Source organism: Rissa tridactyla, chromosome 5 (genome assembly GCF_028500815.1).
Source record: "Rissa tridactyla isolate bRisTri1 chromosome 5, bRisTri1.patW.cur.20221130, whole genome shotgun sequence".
Lineage (NCBI taxonomy): Eukaryota > Metazoa > Chordata > Aves > Charadriiformes > Laridae > Rissa > Rissa tridactyla.
The window spans coordinates 13,415,429-13,429,164 of record NC_071470.1 but is presented as its reverse complement, the minus strand read 5'-3'; the positions used below and the strand labels follow the sequence as shown (position 1 = coordinate 13,429,164).

General features: G+C 41.0%; 1 protein-coding gene across 2 annotated transcripts in view; it reads left to right on the top strand.

Moving 5' to 3' along the window:
• The window catches only part of GABRB1 (gamma-aminobutyric acid type A receptor subunit beta1), a 135,923-nt gene extending 123,052 nt beyond the window's left edge, over positions 1 to 12,871 (top strand). Inside the window, exons 6-9 of one of the 2 annotated variants that reach the window (XM_054204073.1) lie at positions 3,468 to 3,605; positions 3,712 to 3,864; positions 5,168 to 5,418; positions 12,524 to 12,871. In XM_054204073.1, coding sequence (XP_054060048.1) covers positions 3,468 to 3,605; positions 3,712 to 3,864; positions 5,168 to 5,418; positions 12,524 to 12,871 — 890 coding nt within the window. The remainder of the gene's footprint in view (positions 1 to 3,467; positions 3,606 to 3,711; positions 3,865 to 5,167; positions 5,419 to 12,523) is intronic. The other variant, XM_054204074.1, reaches the window with a different exon arrangement.
• The last annotated feature ends 865 nt before the right edge of the window (positions 12,872 to 13,736 follow it).

Sequence of the window (13,736 nt, the reverse complement as noted above, 5' to 3'; positions counted from 1 at the left end):
GTATGTACCCAGAGAGAAAAGGATCACATGGGAAAAAAAGCTGCTGAGGGAATTCCTAAGCAGTACAGATAAGTCCAGTGAACAACTCAGCATGTTAGAGCTGGCCACTGCACAGACTAGACCCACTTATTCTGTCATTGAAATAGCTTTTCTTCTATTGTAAGTGTTAAAGGCACACGCTGCCAGAAATGAGGGTTTATCGTTGCCTGCTAGCCAGAAGCTACTGCTGCTCCACACTGAACGTTTCTTAATTTACATCACTACAGCTCCTCACTGGAAGGCACCATCCACTTCAAAAAGGAGGGAGTGATCTGTCCTCTGCTAACCCTGTGCAGAGCTGAGATTGGTTCCAGTCTTTAAACTGCAGCCAACTGTGTTCCTCTCGAGTTTGCCAGTTTGGAAAGCAAAAAGCACTGTCAACGCCTGTGGGACATGAGGGCCTCCAAGTCCTGCTCCTGTGAACCATCGTCAGCCATGAAAGCAATGCCTCTCACACAACGTGCGAAGCATGTAATGAAGGACATCACACAACAAAAATCATGTCACGCCAGGGAATGGACAGCCTGGGGAGAGTTTACACCTTGTTAGTGTCTAGCAGAGTTATTACAATGACTGTCAAGGAAGTCATGATTGTGCTGAGGTTCCCTCTATATAAAACCACAGGAAGATGGTCCTGCTCAATTACTCTTCTAAAAAGAGAGCTAACAAATGTGAATGCTCCTGATTGAAAGGCATCACTATCCCTTTCTCAGAATTTCCCCCAGCTTTGTCTAGAGTAAATTCAAGGAACAAATCAGCATATTAGAAACAGCGGTACCTCACGCTAGATCCATTTTTTGCAGTATTTGGAAATCTTTTTTGAGTTTGCAAAGGATAAAGACATGGCCTGCCAGCGGTCATGGCTTGTCATCAGCTGAAAGTTTCCATGCAAGTTTCTTGCTTTTGGTCAATTGACTTTATAACTTTGTGGCTCTACTTTTTATCTAGAAGCCAAAGTCATGGAAACCTTTCCAAGACTAGTGACAAGCACATTTGCCTACTTTAAAAAACTCCCATAATCTGGTTTTGCAAAGGTCCAGCATCACCACACACTGTACCAATAACACGGTACGATCCTTCTGTAGGAAGGTGTGCCTGTTTTCCTGTTGAAATCTGGCCTGTGATATCACAGGGGTTTATTTGGGACTGTTATGGTTTTAACAACTAAATCTAGAATAATTCACCTTTGAGGAAGGGAATTTTATCTGCAATAACCATTCCCTCTTCTGTCAAGAAGGCAGAGGAACTGCAGAGAGGCTGGCAGAGGCTGCCTGAGGAGACCACAAATGAAGTCAAGACTTGTTGAGCGCTGGATGTGGCTCCTCTCTCTGCCCTGGGTCCCAGCACGCACCAGCCAAGGAAGCAGCACAACTGGAGCAGAACTGAAGGGAGGGGTGTGAAAAGGGCCCCAGGTGACGACGTCAGAGAACAGAAGAATCAGGTTCACCATTCTCTTCCAAACCCTGAAGCATAATCCAGGATTCCCACATCTAAACCTTCTTTGCACCAAGTACTGGTGAAACTTCTGGGTAGTGCTGCACCTTCCTTCTTTCTAATTCTAGCCCCTAATGATAAAGAAATAGCTATGACTGCTACCTCATGTAGAGGATGTCTGTGTGGTGGCAAGTCTACACATAATCAACACCCTTTCAGAATGAGACGACAGTTTACCATTTCTTCTATTTTCCTGTATCCTTTTTAAAAAGGGAAAACATTCAAGAGAGGGTTTTTTAATAATAGAGATTTGCAAGAAAACAAAGTTAACACTTCCTTGGCAATCTTAGTCTTGGCCTTTTAAACAGACTTAGCAGTCTTCATCCCCTCCTTCAGTCATTCTGTTTGACACCCCACGCGTGGCTCATGTTGGCCCCACGGCTTGTGTGCAACGCCTTTAAAGCAGCCACTGAAGCCCCACTACCAAGCAGCTACCTTGACCTTTTGCAGTGAAAACCTTTTGGATTCTACCTGGAAGGAATGAAAACCAGGCATGCAGAGAGCCTTGCGTGACAGCCCCGGGATGGTTCATTTCCAAAACATTAGCATAATTAATGGGAAGCACAGCTTTTAGGCGAACAGCAGCGATCCATATTACACAGGTTAGTACAGTTTCGGGAGCAATTCAGACAGCAAACCATGGCACTGAGCAGTTCACAAATAAGATAGGCGAACACTTCACCTTGTTCAGCCCGTCGCTGTGTGTTTGCATCAAACAACAGCTCAATACCTGCAGACTTTCCAAGCAGTCCCTTGGGCCCGGCAGCGAATTGTGAGAGCTTCTCCGATGGTCACCAGGGAAACTACGGACCCGTTCTGCATGGGGTCAGCCTTCCAGACATGAGGCGATTACCAGGCACTATCACAGGAAAAGACACCTCAGGACTAATTTCCCTAGCTAGAGATCGCATTACTGGTGGATACGAAGGGATAAGTTCCTAACTCTGTAGAGGCTTCTACAGTTGGCTCAGCTGGCAAAACTACTGTCGGGTTTTCTAAAGCTTTGCATTCAAACATGTGTTTTTATTTGATCTGTGTTATATGATTTTAAACCTGATTAAATCTAACACCTGGAGGAAAAGTTTAAAAATAGATGAGATCTTGCGCTCTCCTTTGGTAGATCTCTGGAGAAAGTAGTAAAATGCAATAAATTGGAACCAGTTTAAATATTAGTTCAAAAATATCATCAGTTGTGAGATGTTTTTTGAAACTCAGTCACTTTTGAGTTTAATCAAAATGGTAACAATAATGTTAATTCCCAGTGGTAGAATGAAAAATTAATTTTTAATTAAATGATAAATAAGCAACATCGCTGTTAAAAGGAAAGAGAAGAAATGTGCTAGTTTTGAAGTCGATAGGAAATAGTTCTGTGATAACAGAAGATCAAAGATGGCATGGTCTAATTAAAATATAAAATGCTGCATGAATATCAAAGGGATACCTACAGCTCCGACAGACATTGTCAGGTAATAGCACAGCCACCTGAATTCTTCTAGGATCGTCTTTGTCTCCATTGGCTCCAAACTCTGTATTTTGTCACAGTCTGCATAGGAAATCAAATGCAAAGCTGGGAGCTGAACCTGTTTTTACTGTCAGAGCTCCTCTTAGAGAGTTTAAAAGTTTCACTGGTGTTATATCAGTCTGTTGGTGAACTGAGCAACTCCAGCCTGAACGAAAAGTAGTAGTATTAGAGCTCGCTAAAAATTGATCTTTAATCTTAAATACCATCCTTGTTTTCTGTCTTCTCCCTTTCCACATTGAGAAGCTTCCCCTGGGTACAGAGGAGGCTGCGTGGCTTCTGTGCAACAAAATGTCACACAACAGAAGGCTGAATTCCTGACTAACAGCAGCTCCTTCCACTTTAACCACAACTACTTGAGTCAAATAATACAACAAAAAGAAAAATCAATAATCAAATTGCGCCTCTGTTTCAGATGGATACACCACTGATGATATTGAATTTTACTGGAACGGAGGAGAGTCGGCAGTAACGGGAGTTAATAACATCGAGCTCCCACAATTTTCTATCGTTGATTACAAGATGGTATCAAAGAGAGTGGAATTTACAACAGGTAAGTACTAGCTAGTTAAAAAAATCTCCCCTCTCTTCCTCAACCCAGAAATATCAGTGTCTAATTTTTGTTAGGCATTAGTCATATAATGACTTCTTTCTTTCAGGAGCATATCCCCGATTATCGCTTAGCTTCCGGCTTAAAAGAAATATTGGATACTTCATTTTGCAAACCTATATGCCTTCCACGCTGATCACAATTCTCTCCTGGGTGTCTTTTTGGATCAATTACGATGCCTCTGCAGCCAGAGTTGCTCTAGGTAACTTCTTTTCAAAATCACTGAACTACGTATATACTTGTTGCCTTTGAATACAGTAGCACCAAATCCAAATGGCTGATGACAGCAGCATTAATTGTGATCTTACTCATGCAGCATAGGGTCTTCACTGTCAGGGAGCCAGGCAGGTGTCACCTTGCCCACGTCTGAAGTTCTTGCACCACAGTTAGGTTGGGAACCCAGCTTCCAATTGCCATAATGGCCTTTGAATCAGGCCAAAAGTATCTTGCTTCCAAACTGAAGTGTAAAAGCCTAATTCAGGTATCTAAGGGTATCTACACTGTGCTGCATCAACATTTCACTGATGTTAAAAAGCATCCTCTCAGGCCAGGTGTGTGGCTGGAATGAATACACAAGATCCTACTGACATCAAGTGGAGATAAACCAGCTTACACCAAATAAGCCTGTTTTACCTGTTTAGTTGGTAATTTCCTGTACCATGTTCCTTCCTACAACTTTCCATAACAACCAAGACCTTCTGCCACCGCCTGCGCCTTAGTGCAGATATGCTTTTCGAATGCTAATGCCAGAAAGCCATTTTGTCCCACCTCTCTGTAAATTCAGCTCATTACACCTGTGCCTAGAGCTATTCTCTAGATGCGTTAATGACCTGTGATTAAAGCAGACTAAAAAATAATTTCATCCAGCTAAAACAAAACACATACACACACACACAAAAAAAGAAATAATCATGCAGTGATGGATAACATGATGAGATGGAAACGCTTTACTTGCCAGCACCCCATTACCAGGAAAAGCTGGTTTAGTACAAACGCTTTCTCTTCATCAAAAACCAGCACACCATCATAAAGCTTCCCATTTCCCTTTCAATCCTCTGTTTTCAGTTCAAAAGCTAGATACTTATTCCAGTTCCCCAGAGCAATGCAAGCCACCCTATGGGGTCAAGCAGGGCTACTGCTGTAAATAGAGAAGCATTTCCTTACATAGAAAGAGCAGTGATCAACTCTTTGCTGCCCAGGTCAGCTAACACCACGTTCCCTAACAGAGTTATTGTAAAAATTAAGGGAAGATAGCATTGGTTTTTGAAGGCTATTTTGTTCACCCTCCATTGCGTGGAAAGCCAAGGAAGGTGCCAACAGCAGGCTTGTAAGGATATCTTCCTTTCCAGTCCTGCAAAAAAGCATTCCCTTGGCTGCTAAGAACCTGATCCCATAATTAATCCACCTACAGGAGAAGTGCGTGGTAGCTAGGCAATGCTGCCACCTTTCATGCTCAAACCTCCTTCCCAGTCTTGTTAGTCCATGTCTTTTTCTTCCTTTCACAGGAATCACCACTGTGTTGACCATGACCACCATCAGCACCCACCTCAGAGAGACCTTGCCAAAGATCCCCTACGTCAAGGCAATAGATATTTACCTGATGGGATGCTTTGTGTTTGTGTTCCTGGCCTTGCTGGAATACGCCTTTGTAAACTACATATTCTTTGGGAAAGGACCCCAACGTCAAAAAAAGGCAGGAGGCAGGGCGGGACACGCTACAGGCGAGAAGAGCAGACTGGAAACAAATAGAGTCCAGGTAAAATGTTCAAGTTAACTTTTCAAGCATTATTTCTCCTGTGACAGTGTTGATGTACATGATGACAGAGACAAATGCAGCTTGAACATATATGCAAAAGCCTTTAAGATTGTCTAGGGGAAAGTCATATTTTAAGGAGATTACAGCAACATATGGTTTGTTTCGTCTTCAACTGAAAACAGAGTAAGAAACTACAGAAAATGCAAATGAATATTCAGAACAAGCATTTCTTTGCAGCGCAGAAGAAATACAACGAATACAAGGAAGTTAAATATTTACCATTTCAACTGTATATTTCTTTGCTATAGAAGGTGGTATAGAACAAATATTTATTATATAGTTCCTCTTTACCCACAGAAACTTCACCAAAAATAGAAAACAAAGACAGACGCTGTTGCTTCAGTGAGTCTTGAATGAAGCCCAACACCACTGAGCTTCCAGGAACACGAGGAGGATGCTGCTAGGCTAGAACAGCTTTCACAGATGTCAGGATTTTTCCCTCAGGCTAAATTCAAGCAGACCACAGCTACCCCCTCATAAAAAACAAGCCAGACAAACTCCGGGAAAAAAATACTATGGACAATTTTTTAACAGGGAAAAGTTTAATTTAGCAGTACATCACTGAGCACTTGCAAACTTACATAAATCTATTCTGTTTTTTCCCAGTTTTTCAGAAATAAACACTTCCCTCAGGTGTATTTAGCCCAGTGTGACTCAGAAGAAAATACTTACCCTAATGAGACAAAAATGTTCTTCTGTTCTCTGCTTTTCTTACAATACATTACATCCAAGTATTAATGAGATCCTACGCAGGCTGTCCTATAAACTTCTGTACTGTTGTGGCCTGAGGTGATAACATTTGGACAAAACTAATTTAAACCCTCTGTTCAGCTTGAAGAATGAGACTGACACATAGAACTCTTAACAGGTAAGACTTCAGCTTGACGGATGGTAGCGATTTCATATACATGTCAGGACGTGGATTTCAGAAACTCTGGTATTTTATTAGTCCTAGAGTTGTGTGTCTTGTGTCCCAGCAGCCACACCGCTGCAGCTAAATATCATTAACAGAGTCGTCACGTCTGCAGTTTCCGTGAACTCGTGAGCCCGTTAAAAGTCCTTACCCACGTTTGCCTCCTGTCCCAATGTGTAGGAGATACTTTATGACAGTGGGTGCACAAATTCAGTCCAGGTTTGCAGCAGTCTCCAAGATCCCACAAAGTATTGTCCTCCACAGAGCAGAGGAGGTAAGCCACGCCGTTACAGATTGTGGTGCACAGACACTGTCTATCCGTGGAAGATAAGGAAGGGAAAAAAACAACAAAACCCAAAAACTCTGACCAGCCACCTCAACAGCTCCTGAGATAACCTGGCCTAGGTGAGAAGGAACACAGCAAAGGTTCATGACAAAGAGGGAAGCAACACTTCTTCAGAGGTCAGCCTTGGCTACATGGGCCCCAGTACACTGAACTGAGTAGAGGATGAGAAAGTGTAAAGGATAAGAGTGCAGGTAAGCTCTTTTTCCTACATATTTGGAGAGTTTGTTTAACTAACAAAAAGCCCTAACTCATGACTAAAAGCTTTTGTCTAAATGTTATGCTGGCAAAGATTACGCTGAGACCAGTATTCAGAGTGGGATGGAAAGTATTTACAACCACACCTGAACTTTTCAGGGCACCACATGCATAGAACTGGCATTTTTCTGACAGAAAATGGAAGGCATTGTGCCAGGATTTGTAAGTGTTCACACTTCAGACTGCAATTCCGTTCTGAGATTGAGAATGCTTTAAGTGAACAGGCTGCTTTCTGCCTGTACAGTGCAGGGTTGTGATTTTAGATACATACATACATATATATATATATATATATAAACACATAGACACACACATGTGTACGGATATCGATGGTTTTTGTTTTTGTTATCCTACTGGAGATACACTGATGTGAAACCTTGCAAGCATTTGTTTTACTCAGCACGGAAATGCTGATGTCCAACAGCCGTATTTCTGTCTTCGGCAGGAAGAATGCACGCGACCGGAGCAGTGGGACACAGGAAGGTTATGTGATCTCTAGCGAAGACATCTCCCAGCCCCTCTCCATCATGTTTTGAGATTTTTCACTGGTATGATGATGTCTGTACCTCAGCAGGGGAAATTTTTTTTTAGAGCACAAAAGAAGTACAACTGTAAGTATATACAGCTATAGGATATTTTTTTCCCCTTTTAATCTTGATCCATACCACTCGCCCGTACGGGGACCTATATAGCCAACAGAAGATATGTAACAGTGCTTCCTCTCTTTGTGCCAGGTGAAGATATTGCTCCTTCTCTTCTGACATACAACTCCCATGACTAAAAGTGTTCAAATTCCTTCACCAGATAACAAAAGCGTTAGACGTATGGCGACACTCAGCAAACTGACTGCAATAATAACACAGGATAGAGAAGACCAGATGGAAAATAAAACCATTTCATACATGGCTGTTCCTGGCTCTACAGGCTGAAGAAGGTGGAAATAAAACCTCTCCAGCTTCACAATTTATACTGTTTCATTCTTTAGTATGCAAAAAACTATTAATTTGTAGTAAAAAATCTTACTGTTTCTCTAAATAAAACATAAAGACTATTTATATTTCCTTGTCTATTTGTCAAAGCTAGATGTCACTAAGGAAACCACCATAATTATGGATAAACAGGACAAACCACCCGGCAAGAAAATATTTAGATAGTCCTTGCATGCAACTGCTTCTGTTTCCCCAGACAACTAAAACGTGAATAATCATTACAAAGAAGTTGTCTCTTAAGCATGAGAAAGAGGTAGGATGTGACCATAAGGTGAGTGGGAATGGGGCTGAGCCATCAAGGGGTTCATTAAGGGCAACACAAGGCAGGTGACAAATGGTGTCTTGCTCCCTAGTTCTGCACAGCATCACACCTTCCTTTGAAACCTTCTGTGCACCACGAAACGCTTCGGATGGAAAAACAGAGACCAGCCACAGGCTCCAAGGAAAACATACTTTTTTCCAGCTTCCAGCAGCTACTGGAAGGAGAAAAAGGAGGGATCACGTAACCACACGACTAGCTCAACCTTCAAGTAAATCCACACCTGAATGAGTGTATCCCCACCGAGCATGACCTGTTTCTTTGAAGATCAGCTTGTGATAACACTACTGCATTTGTTCCGACAAGACAGCTTGCATGACTAACATGGCCCCGAATCTTTCATCTTAAGAGAAAGAGAAGATGTTTTTGTACTGAGAAAAAACAAAAGTTCCTACCTTTTATCTCCCAACAGTTAACACACACAAAAAAAAAAGTAGGTAGGTAAAACCCCATTCCAGACAGCACTAAGCATTTGAGACTCATCTTCTGTCAAGGAATGCCAACACGCTCTTCCCCTAAAGCTGACTGGTTTTATGTGGTCAACACAGGACTGTTGTTTTGGAGATTTTTTTTTTATCACTTTAACTATTTTACACTTAAAATATCATTTGATGCTCCTAAGCAGGGAACTCATTTTCTAAGTAAACACATAAACCAGATTATTATTTCTTGTTATGATGATTCCTGAGCACACATCAAGACTTTTCCATCACTGATGAAGATTCGTATGTATGTACCTGTGCTGATTTAGGCTTTAGGTAGTTCCAGTGCAAACAAAAAATTTAAAAAAATCTATAAACTCAATATAGATACAGACCAAATATAGTTACAAATGTCATTATAAGAAGCGTCACCGCATACCTGCATCTGAAGAATATTTAAACTTTGATAATTATACCAGATGATTAACACAATGTCAGCTCTAGATGCTTTGACATCCTCCTTACATATTCTTCATGATATGCTCAAAAGACAAAAAAAAAATTCTTCAGCTTTCTACAACTTCAGGCAAAATGCATGTGTTGTACAAAGAAGGCAGAGTGCGTATGTTCATGCAAACACACATTTAGGCTCAGAATATCTGTTAAGCAGGAAATCCTGTTTTCATCTGAGCAATGGTCGGTTTATGTAGTAAAATTTAGGGCATTACAGTTAAAAAACAACAAAGTGGTATTTGAAAGAATAAACACATTATATCCAAACAAGGAAGAACTTGCTCTGGATTTGATATAGCTCATCTTTCATACCTCAGGAGGGGACTAAGCAGGCAGCCAGCTGGCGGGCCAGAAAACTGAGTAGACAGAGCCTTGTCCCTTCCATCCCCATTTGTTGTCATGCCATCCAACGCAAACGTGTCAAAGACTGCGCGCAACCGTACCTGATGTGGGGAAAGCGCCTCATCACTGCGACACGGGGTGGCATGAGTTGAAGCCTGCTGGCTGTTTCTGATCCTTCAGGCTTCCTCCAGCACAGGGCCAAGAGCAAGCCCCAGGTAGCCTTGTATTAACTGAGAGAGAAAAGATTTTAACACAGAAAATTTACAGCTTTTACTGTGCGTACATTTGCTGTTAATCCATTTTAACATTAACAAAACCAATAACAAGTCTCTTTTGGGGATCCTTTAACAATTTGCACATTTTCCAGATTCCTATGGGAACGTGTAGAATTTCTGTGCTTCAATAACAAAACCTCAGCTGCACAAATTTTAAGAATATTTTGGAGTGAACTTCAACAAATTCTGAAAGGGTTTTAAATTATGTGGGAACTATTGGTCCAGCTTCATGTTGCACAAGCAGCAAATTTGACCCAGGTACTTAAGAAGAGCTTTTATACTTCTCTGAGCTAATTTATTCAAGATCAGTGTAAGGTCCTTTGCTCTGAATTGCGAAGGCTGTAATTCAAAGACTGAATTGCTTCGTGACATATACAAATCATCGCGCTTAAAATGATTTAAACAAAACTCATTTTAAGATATAACAGGTTCATTCATAACCCTTAAAGCAGGAATTCATACACTGCTTGGCTTATAATAAACTGACAAGGTATATTAGTTTAAGAAACATCCCTATGAATCACCTTAGATCGTAGGCAGTTATGAGTTGTCTTCACAAAAAAGAAGCCATAATAACTGGTTAATGATGCCTGCACTACTGTTACTATTATTATAACACTAAAGTCAATTAGCTTCAATGTTAGATTACGTAATCAAAGACAGCTCAAAGGGCTATTCCATAAAACTGGGAAGAAAACTACCAAAACTTCTGAGAAATAAAAAAAAAAAACCAACCTCATTTTACACGGAGACAACGCTGTGATCGCTGCTTGTTCCACAGCAAATGTCAGAACTTAGGAGTAATGAATATTCCCATAGTTACGGCAGTCCTCTGGAGAGTAGGAAAGATTGCAAACACCATGCTGGTTTGTGACCAGCGGGCCTCTTTAACCCAGAATATGTGAGCTTTTCCCACCAAAACAGTGGTGGGAACTGGAGCGTTCCCACTGAACGCTCATTCCAACGTGGACAGAATCAGTTACTAGACCTGACTAGAGCATTTGCTATCTGTGGTGACTTATTACTCCATTGAGAAGACTTTTTTCCCCACAGTTCTCCTGGGAGGGTTTTGTACAAATAGCCCCTTCGCTTCTTTGTTTTCCCTTAGTAAGCGCTTAGTCTGGCACAGTGTAGATACACCATCAGTCACCACCCAACATTTTCTCCTTCCAGCAATGGGAAGGAACATCTTCCACACTGCCAGGCGGACCCGAGGCTTTTCTCGGGCTCCCAGCTTCCCTCTGCGACAACCCCCAGGGCCTGGGTTTCCCCGTGTGCTCTGCTGGGAGTTTTATCTTGAACGCATTTCAAACCTGCTGTAGATTATTATACCATTTCCTAGCTCTGCTATGTCTTGCTAAAAATGTAAAGCTCAGAGTGCAAACAAAGCATTGCATATTATTGGTGCTTCACAAGACTAGATATTGTCAATAAGTAACTTATTTTTTTTTTATTTGATATAAAGGCATCCCCAGACAGCCATGGTATGGATTGTAATATATTTGGGGTAACTCCAAAGCCACAGTTTACAAAAAACAATTTTAATACTCAAGCCTCAAGGTGAAGTCTTTAAAGTTTCATTTAAGAGGTCTGTGTTCCTGATGTGTATTTCCCTCATACGAGTTACAGTGGGTGTTTAAATATCTGGGAATTTGAAACAGGAATTCTTTATGGAGAAGTCAGGAGTCATCCTGGAAATACCAAAAAACTTTTCCTAAAAGAGGTTTTGCTACAAACATGTAGAAAACTAAAGATAAATGAATATGTAAACACTTTGAAGTAATGCAGCCTTTCGGGGTTAATTACATTCATACATAAAAAAGGCAAATGATATTAAAATATATATATATTTTTATATATATATATATATATAATTGCTTGTGCCAGACACATACATATCGGTTGCAGCTTCTAGTTCTTTGCTTAGGTACTTAAAACAGTGTCCTGACTAACAGTGCAAAAAAAGTAAGTGATAAACATATTTGAAACAACTGCTTCTGGTACCAACGTGTAAAAACGCAACCGAAGTTTTCAAGGTTTCATGGAGTGAAATGGATTATTCTGTCTGCACATGAGCAAGTTAATGGTATGCTGCGGGGAGTAGGGATTTCCATCTCCTATAGTAATTCTCCAAAATTAATTCTCACACAAGCATTCTACAATAACTGATAAAATGCGCATGTACCTACATGCTCTTCATATGATGAACGCATTGTTACAAAACTGGTTTTGACACTAACCTGCAGCACTATTTACGGTATAAAACTGTATAAAATGGGCAAAGACAGCAACATTTTATTTTCACCTTGAGTATGTGAAATCTTGGGGTGAAAGGTCACCAGACATTAAAAATCAGTATTTCATAAAGACCATGATCTAAGTTAGAGATAAAATTAGGGAAGTCTTGATGAGATAACTAACTGAATTAAAAGGTCCCAAACAAAGGAGCCGGGTCAGGATGGACGGTACTTAGATGCTTAATAGCTAATTTCATGCTAGTCAGGAAATCGTATTCAGTATCTTTTCACTTTTGTCAACACTGTACAAGATGTGGCTGTCACTGCAGCCCCAGGAGCACCTCAGCAGCAGAGCCAGAAGGTATTCATCCATCTGGGAGACACCTTGGGTTGGCTGAGGAACTCATCTCATTCCCATTCCTTCCTGCATACAGGTTGACCCCCAGGGAAACATGCTGCTTAGCCCACTTGAAATACGAAATGACGTCAGCAGCTCAGACGTGTTCCCGAGTCCCCGCGACCCCCGAGCCACCACGTACACATACGACAGTGCCAACCTGCAGTACAGAAGAGCCACTTCCAGCAGAGACCTCTACAGCAGGAGTGCTCTGGACAGGCACAGGCTTCATAACAAAGGACGCTTACGAAGAAGGGCGTCCCAGATCAAAGTCAAAATCCCTGATTTGACTGATGTTAACTCGATAGACAAGTGGTCCAGAATGGTCTTTCCCATCACGTTTATTCTTTTCAATGTTGTTTACTGGCTGTATTATGTCCACTAATTTATGCAATAATGTTACCATAGACTAACATAATTAGACTTGTTTCTTTTCCTTCTCAATTTTGTTAACTCTGAAGAACTACAGTAGCCATAATGTTACATATTCAAGGTAAGATACCCAGCCACTAAATACTTCTAGATTTGAGCTTTCAAAAAAAAAAAAAAACCCAAAACAATGCAAATCCAGCCTCACCACATTCAGATCAGAATAGTACGGATCTGCTCTTAAAGAGCATCTTCAGCAAAAGCGCTATACCTCAATTTTTACAAAGCGTTTGTGCATCGCCCATGAGCTTTCTGTACCCGCTTTTATGGGGTTTTTTTTCAAGTGGAATAAAAATTAGTCCTACTGTATTTGTTACCACATAATGGCAGCCCACAGCAGCATGCTTCCAAAGACGACAGTGAACAGCTCAAATCAGTAGTTACGCCCCAGTGTCTCAGCATTTAGAGTGCAGAGGAATTTGAAGAAATAACTGTTTGAAGGATTATAAGTATTACATCACGCATCATTTCAAAGTTAATAGTTATACAAGGAAGTATTTCCATAGTGTCTGTGAGAAGTATCACTCAAGGAGATGTAAGTCAATTCATGTTTTCAGAGACGCAGGGATCTTCAAAAGAAAGAAAGGGCAGCAGAGACAAATCCCACTGAGTTTCCAACTAAATCAGCTGGTTGGATCTAACTAGAATTTTATTTCCACAAAGTAGCAAAGTTGAAATTGATGATAACAATTGTGCCATCTGTAATTTTGTATTAAAAAGTAGAAAACAAACACATGTTCATTCCTGGAAGCAAGGGATACCCCAGCCCAAGAGTGGCCAGTTTTCTTGACTCCCTGGTTTCCTGTGGCTGGTAATTACAA